At 39.5% G+C, this 8,463-nt stretch overlaps 1 protein-coding gene across 1 annotated transcript; it reads right to left on the bottom strand.

The window, feature by feature from the left end:
- Positions 1–5,982: 5,982 nt before the first annotated feature.
- Positions 5,983–7,241, bottom strand: LOC143602845 (transcription repressor MYB4-like). The gene is made up of 3 exons (XM_077079827.1): positions 7,112–7,241; positions 6,901–7,030; positions 5,983–6,502 (listed from the first exon to the last, which is right to left on the bottom strand). Exons 1-3 carry the CDS (start codon positions 7,239–7,241, stop codon positions 5,983–5,985), a joined length of 780 nt encoding a protein of 259 aa, XP_076935942.1.
- Between the last annotated feature and the right edge of the window lie 1,222 nt (positions 7,242–8,463).

Below are 8,463 nucleotides of genomic sequence, written 5' to 3'. Positions count from 1 at the left end.
GCATGCTTTGTTTAAGTCCTTGAAATCTATGCACATGCGCCATTGTTTGTTATTCTTCGGTACCATAACGGGATTTGCAACCCATGTTTGATATCTGCTAACGCGTACGATGCCTGCGTCAAGGAGTTCCTTGACTTGGGTTCTACACGCGTTAGTTTGTTCTAGCCCCATTACTCTGCGCTTTTGTACGACTGGCGTAACAGCCGGGTCGCACTTGAGCTTATGCTCTGCCTTACTTCGGGGTACGCCAGTCATGTTTGTTGGTGTCCACGCGAAGATGTCAGCATTTTTCTGTAGTAAGCGTTTGAGTAAGGTGCGCGTGGGATCAACGACTGTTGGGCCAATGGTAACGGCCTGGTCAGGGTATTTGCCGTTGAAGGCCCATCTTTCCGGTTCGGTGATGGTTGGTTTAGCCATCTTTGGTTTGGGTTTAGATGAGACAGATGTGATGCATACCTGGGGAATGCCGGTGATCATCGCTACACCCTCAGCTGTTGGCCATCCTATCATGCCGTGGACTGAAGATACCACGGCGTTGAATCTTGCCATCCCGTCTCTTCCGAAGAGAATGTCGTATGTGTGGTGTGGCTTCCTCATCACGACAAAATCCACATCTTCTGTGCGTGAGTGATTCCCATCCGTAAGAGTGACGGGGAAAGATAGGATACCCAGGGGGGTGTTTGTGCTGCCGTCGAACCCTTCCATCGAGGCGTAGGCCGTTTCCAGGCGTTCCTTGTCTTCGTCATCTAGCTTGTCGAAGAACTGCCTGTACATCACCGTTGACGAGGCGCCGTTGTCAGCAAGAGTGCGAGAAGTGATGTAGTGCCCCAGCTGACTTTTGATGACGATAGGGCCTTCTTTGCTTGGTCCTCCTGGCACTCGCGGGAAGCGCACCTCAGCTTCCTTCCACGCGCATGGTTCTGTCGCTCGCCTTTTTCTTCCTCTGATGTTGCCATGAACCATGTTGATGCTGATGTCAACGGGCTTTCGTCCGTTGCCTCTGTACCGGTTATCATTCCTTCCTCCCTTCTTGATTGATGCCACAAGGTGTGCAAGTCTTCCATCCTTGACGAATGTTTCAAAAATATCCTTCAAGGATGTACACTCCTCCGTACTATGACCCTTTGTCCCGTGGAAGTCACAGGATTTGCTTTGATCCGCATTAGGTCGCTGCCGGATCATTGGAGCTTTTGGCCATGGTAGTTTTTCAGTGGCAAATATCTCCGTGACGCTTTTGGTGAGCGGCGCGAACAAGATCTTCACTTATGTTGCCCAGACTCAGCTTTTTGGAGTTGAAGCGAGTGATGAAGTCTAGTAAAGATTCATCCTCCTCTCTAACGCAGTTGAGGATCGTCCACTGTTCTTCAGTATATTTCCTCTGTTGGCTGAACTTGTTCTGAAAGTCCGCCCAATCATAGATGTGGTGGACCGGTAAACGATCAAACCATGCCCTGGCCGCTCCAACCAGAGTCATCTGGAACATATAACACCAAGTGGGTTCCGTCCAGTTACTGACGGTTGCCCCCGCAATGAATCTGTTCAAGTGGTCGTCTGGGTCGGATAGACCATCATAAGTGCCGATGTTGGACATTTGTTTGGCACTTCTCGGGGCGATTGCTTCCGCAATGTCCCTTGCAAACTTGGACTTTCCTGCATTTGCAGCAGTTGGTCTAAAGGTTTTGGAGAAGTCACGTGGGTTTCTCCCCGCGTTCGTTGGTTTAAAGGTTTCTCCAAAATTCCTTGTCGGTTGGAAGTCCGTTTCCTTACGCTTCCCTTTCGCCTTATGGCGAGGGTTTGCGTCGGTATCGGATTCTTCCCGCTCATCGTCCGAGTACTCGCACTCACTGTTCATGTTGAGATGTTGGCGAGTACTGCCGAATTCGTCAGCCTGTTGAAGTGAACGCAAGCGTTCATCCAACTCAGCTTGGAACTCTTTCTGACGTGCTTCGGCCCACGCCTTAACTTGATCGAGTGTTTGGCGAGGGACCCTCGTCCGTTTCTCCAACTGGGCATCAGTGAACCCCAGTGAAATATTGTTTACTGCACTTGTCCCGGCTTGGGTAACCGGGGTAGTGTTCGTAAAATTTGTATAACCGCCGGTGTTCCCCCCAGTTGCTGGGGTTGTGGTTACCGGGGTTTCTTGGTCACTTACTGGCTTTGGGACCGGAGTAACGTTAACCATTTCTTCAGAAATTTTGAAAAAACTAAGAATTAGTTCTAGTTTTTTCCCACGGATGGCGCCAATGAAGAAACACTAATCGACCCCGGGCAGATTACGGATAATCTGGGGGTTAAATAGATGTTTCCCACGAGGATGAGGTCCAGCAAAGAAAGTTGTTCTTCAGGTGACCTGCAAAACAGACACCGTAAGCTCGTCACTGAGAAGGGGGGGTTCCTCCTTGTGACCACCCTCCGGCGTGAGAATCAGACTAGATTGCTCTGAATATAAGTGTATATTAAGAGATTGCTAGAGAAGATAAGATAATGAGATATCAGATAATGTCCTTACCATTCCAAGGTGTTGGAGTATTTATAGCCGAAGGTAGGTTTCCAAGAAGGTACAGCCGGCTGAATAGTATTCCTGTTCTACCAACAGTGGGCTACGCACAAGCCATGCTGGTTGGTGGATAGGCTGCGGCCGATAGTGACAAGGCCGGCTGTATACTGTTCCTTTACTGCTGGCTATGCACTGTTCCACCAACTGTAGGCTACGTACGTCCCATAGTGAGGGTTGGTGAGTAGGCAGCGGCTAATAGTGACAAACAGTACTAGAGGGTGCTCCTCCTCGTACTGTTGTCGGTGAGCTGTCACCCTGTGATTGGTTCATGGGCTGTTTTGGTCAGATCGTCTATTTTGCCCATACCTTGGCAGGTATAGTACAAAAGATCTTCCAGAAGCATACGGACTGGCTCATTTGGGCGGGAGTATTCCCGCCTTGCTCATTCCTTCAGGTGACATTACTGAAGTATCAAGAGTTAGTGCCTTGTGCGTGTAGCCTTGCTATTAGTGCGGGTAGCCTTTCCTGATGGCTTGTATCCGCAGCTGCGGGAACAAGCGGGGTACTTCACTATTGGGAGGCTTTCCCTGCGGGAACAGCTGGCGTACTGCGCGTAAGGTCTTCATCTCTGAGCATGGTGGGTCCTGCGGAAGCAGTTGGTCCTTGCGCAGACGTCCCTCTTCAAGGTGAGTCCTGCGGGTCCAACTGGGCTCTGCTGGGACCTACCTCTTCAGACGCTATTACATTGAGAAACTATTTATGAGTAATAAACAGCTGATGAATAGCAACGGTTTTTCATCTTTATTTGTAGTTCTTTATCTTTAAAATTTTATAGCAACGGTTCTATTGATAGGCATCAGTCTTTTGGAGCAATCTTTTATTTTTTATTGTTTTAAGTGGAGAACTACTCATATCTGATAATTAGTTGTTTTGTTGTTGGTACATAAGTTCTTTTAGGTTTCCAACAATCTCTCTCATGAACTAACTGATGAAGTTAACGGCCTTTAACGTTTTAGCTTTCGCTGATGAATCTACGTCATCAATCATGAAAGGTATACAAATATTAGGCTTCTTTTAACCATAAAAACATTTATCAATTTGGTTTAATTGGTGTAATTTTTGTTCTCACTGAACCACGTGTAACAACGTAAGTTATTTGTTTTTTGTTTATTGCTAAAACGTTTTGGCATATGTATATACAAAGTTGCCATTCAAAAGGAATAGAACTCATTTTCTATATAACTTTTTGTTACTCTCTCTCTCTCTCTCTCTCTCTCTCTCTCTCTCATATAAGACAAATTCTTCTTTTTAGCCCACACATCAACCTCTATATGCTATAATAGTTTATTTGATTGAGATATCCTGACTATTAATCCATTTAATTTTGCGTTAATCATATTGCCATCCGTATAAGACAAATTGGATCCTCTTTTAAACTCATCGACACCAACATCTATGTGAACATCAATGTATTGTAATAATCTACTTGATTGAGATACCCTGGCTACTTTTGTTTTTCCCACACAACTGAAAAAGTTGTTATATAATATGTGAAACTAAAAAATATAATAAGAGTTGAAATCTGTAGAACAATAAATATAATATGTGAAACTAAAAAATATAATAAGAGTTGAAATCTGTAGAACAATAACAGCATAAAAAAAATGTTCATGAAACATGTGCAAATCACATAATGTCAGCCACTAGCCACACTAGCTTGGTCCAGTACAAAAAGCGTGCAACATTAAAACAAATGGTTCTTGAAATGGTTGTGAGTTGTCTCACTTGAAACATGGGGTAAAATAGGTGGAAAAAATTAGTTCTTAAAAAAAAGAAAGAAAAGGTTTTCGCCGCCTTCCCTTTAATTGTTCATTAATGCATTGGTACGTTTATGGTTAGCACCAAAAATCACCATATTGTCTTTGTAACTGAATCACATGTTGAAAATATTTAGTTAATAGGTGACACTCAAGTATCAAATACGCAAATAACATACATAAAACTAGTCTCGGAAATTATATATCACGTGATGAATACGTCTCAATAGTGAGTTCTAACTTGGACCGCTAACGTTTCGTTGCACCACAAAAATACACAATTAATTGCAATTTTAACCCTTTCTTAACTCCATAATGGGATTTGTAGCTTTTCCATCGTTGTCTACATTTCACCCAACCAACACATCTTTGCCCGCCACAAGTGAGCTAGCCTTCATCTTCTTACATTAGCGACCCATCACTTCTGACCTGGGTTTGAATTAGGAACCCCGGATTTGAATGACTTGACTGATCAGCTTAAGAATGAAGGAGCTCACAAGTTAACCAGGTGCCCTGAATATCTAATTAGACTCAGCACCAATTGTGTTGTCATTGTGAATGAAGGACAAATCATTGGACGTTTATCCCGTGAAAAATATATATATATTGCCTCCTCTCTAAAGATCATTATATATTCCGCACACCATCTGACAGGCTCTATGCTCACACGTCGTCAAACAATTGTCACACTCTTACCGCGCGGGCACATCTTGTCAAAGCTAATAATACTCACAGAATTAAAATGATAGAAAAAGCTCATAATTATGAATAATTGTGTTTCTGAATAATAATGAAATACAATTTTAGAGCTAACTAATGATAAAAATGCTAACAAATTGATGCTAACTAGTTTTATCCATGTCCTGGTCCGAGTTCTTCAAAATTATAAAATTAAAACTTAACCGAACGGTTTATTGGATTTTAATAATTCATATTGAATGGTATTGTCCGATAATAATCCATATTCATTTTATCGTCCTCAGTGGTCTAAAAAAGTTGCCCCCAAGGCCCCAATGGTCTTCCGTTAAAAAGAACATAACACCGGTATACTTTTTTATGAATTTCAAGCTAATGTTTTAAGGCTTTTGATCGGAAAAATAATACGAGTCGACTAATGTAAAACTTAGTTCGAAGTGGCGCTCCAAAACGACGAAACAATGCTTCTCTTCGGGTCGTTGAACTTACAATTAATAAAAATCAAGCCGTTTGGATCAACATTTCAAGCTAAGTTTTACACGAAATCGACCCGTATCCTCTTTCCGATCAAAAACCCTAAAACATTAGTTTGAAATTCGGAAAAATATATAACGCCATTAAGCCATTAGTTTGAGACCAACTTTTTTAAAATTCGGGACCGCCAGTGGCTATAAAGTGAATAAGGATTATTATCGGTCAATAAATTCAATATGAATTATTAAAATCAAATAAACCTATACTTTATACCAAAAACTTATTAAATGACTAAATATAAAACCAGTGTTTTCAATTATTGTTTCAAGTTTCAGCAACATAAAATAGCTAAGGAAAACCCGTAAAAAAGGAATTAAATTTCTAGCAATGTACATATACAAGATTCTTTATTATTTATAGGGATCCCTTATTTATATGGTAACGATCCACTCTAATTATATGATAATGTTTTTCACTCTTTCTTAATGAAGTACCCCTTTACATATACATGAGATTATCTATGTCGAAATCTTCAACATTGAATTCAAAAAGTTGATCATTTGTCATCTGATTGAAAAGCATATTTTCATTTGAACCCTTGTCTAGACAATTTTGATTCTCAGCACCCTCGGTTGATCCTTCATTACGCTGCCTTTCATGCACGATGGTGCTTAAGTTTGAACCATGACTAAGTGACTCATCACTTGAGATGCCAAAGTCCTGCTGAAACTCATCTACGCTAATCCAGTCAGCAAATAAAAGTTTCGGTAAGTTGCTAACATGGGAAACTGGAGGGACCGACTGAACCATATGAGCACATGAGATGTTGTTGATGTTGGATGTAGTTAGGCTACATGAAGATGGTTTTTTACTTGCCATGTTGTTTGAATGTGTGTAATTATCATTATGATGAACTTGAACATGTGCTTCGTCTACTTTCTTCTTGAGGTGAGAGTGCCAGTAGTTTTTAATCTCGTTATCTGTCCTTCCAGGCAAATGCTGTGATATTTGAGACCACCTGATAAGTAAAAGTTTACTTAAAACTCAAGCAATGTTAATCTGTCAAGGGACCTGAACCAAGAGTTAGCCGGCTCCTACTTTGGAAAACTCAGGCAAGAAAAAATCGGGATAGAAAAGGTCCCAACAAAAAGGAGGGCCTAACCTAGACTACGAGTGAAATTATAGACCCAACATAGGATTGGCTTCATTTTTAGTTTAAATACACATAAATTATTATCTGGAGATATATTTACACATATATTTCATTATTTAATGTCATTCAATTATATATGAACTTCTCCCATGAGTTCTCTCTTTATAAATCGTGTTTCTGCTTCTCTTTATAAATCATGTTTCTGCCTTGCATCTAATTTAAACAATGATCAATATAAATGTAAAATGAATGTGGTTAATTACTTGTTGCCTAACAATCCATGGAGGGTTAAAATGGTTTCCTCTTCTTGTGATGAAAATGGGCCACGCTTTAATCCTGGCCTAAGATAATTAATCCATCTTAATCTACAGCTTTTTCCGTTCCTTTGCAAACCTAAAAGAAGGAAATGTGATTAGTAAACTCGTTTCATTTCGATAACTAATATACTTTTGATGCATGCATGAAGTTAATTACCTGCATTAATGGCAACAGAACTCCAACAATCATGGCCATGATTCAAGACATAGCATGCTAGCTTATGATCCTCATCGGGTGACCATAATCCCTTCTTGTACTTCACCGTTCGCTTATCAGGTGACCTCATTTCCTAGAAAGATCGAGACTTTTATGAATTTATGAATTGGGTTTTTAAGAACTAGTAGTGGAAAACTATATTGTAGCAATGAGGAATGGAGATATTAATGAATTGAGAGATCGTAGAGGGATGGTATATATAGGGAATAATAATATCATATATTATTTATATGAATGTTACTATCAAGTTGCATATACATAAAATAATATAAATAGGGATTCTGGGAAATCTTGCATATTCCATCCACCAAAGAATTCATTGGCCTTCTATCAACATTTTCTAGTTGGCTTTTGATATATCAACAACAATAAGTAGAATTGTATTTAAATAGGTGTTATACTTCATTCTCATCGGGGGCGAAGCCTTGGACGAAAATGCAGGTCTTAAAGTTTTGGGACGAAAATAATTCCAGAGATAAACGCGTAAATTTATACTGTTGAGCAAAAAGATGGGCCGGGAACCTGGGCAATCATTATCCTTTGCCATTGATTCTCATATAATAGAAATTGAATATGAAATTACACTGGACTTTTTCCATTTTGCAGAATTTAAATTTTTTGTTAGTAATCATGACTCTCATATAAATACAAACTCTTACCTAGGGATGAGCAAATTCGGTAGCGGTACAAAGAATTTGTGATTTTTGGGATCGGTATAGTTCATCCCTACTCTCACCGCTTTGTATTACTAAAAACACAAAAGTGCCCTTTGACAGAAAGTTAATTTCATGAACTTTAAAAGTTTTATAATTAATCTCACTGAGTAATGAAAAAAGAATTAAATGTACGTAACAATTATTTATAGAGGTATAAATCATATATTTCACTCTCGAAGCTAATTGCCATACAATGGAGCTCCGTTTGTGATGTATTGGGGTGTAACTAACCTGAAAGGTGAATTGCAGACGGAAAGTTTCTTAATATTTGTCTATTTCAGTCAATAAATGAAGGGCATGAACATTTTTTTAATCATTTAATTAAATTAATGAACATGAACTCATATTTGTTATTTTATTTACGTGTGTGAACGATTGTTTACTTTCTTCATTTACGCTCGTTTAGTAATTTATTAATCTTCATTAGCTTACATTGGTTATGTTCGTTCATTTATATATTCATTTAGAAATTCAGGTTCATAACAATTTATTCTGGTTTTATGAAATTATAATATAACAGATCATAATTTCTTCTAGTTTTATTATGTTTTAGCCTAGTAGATTGATATTTACATT

The sequence above is a fragment of the Bidens hawaiensis genome, unplaced genomic scaffold (genome assembly GCF_021521415.1).
Source record: "Bidens hawaiensis isolate Kalapana, Puna unplaced genomic scaffold, B.hawaiensis_p1.1 tig00059915_1, whole genome shotgun sequence".
NCBI classification, from domain to species: domain Eukaryota; kingdom Viridiplantae; phylum Streptophyta; class Magnoliopsida; order Asterales; family Asteraceae; genus Bidens; species Bidens hawaiensis.
Note: the sequence above shows the minus strand (reverse complement) of the source record. Positions and strands in the feature narration are given on the sequence as shown.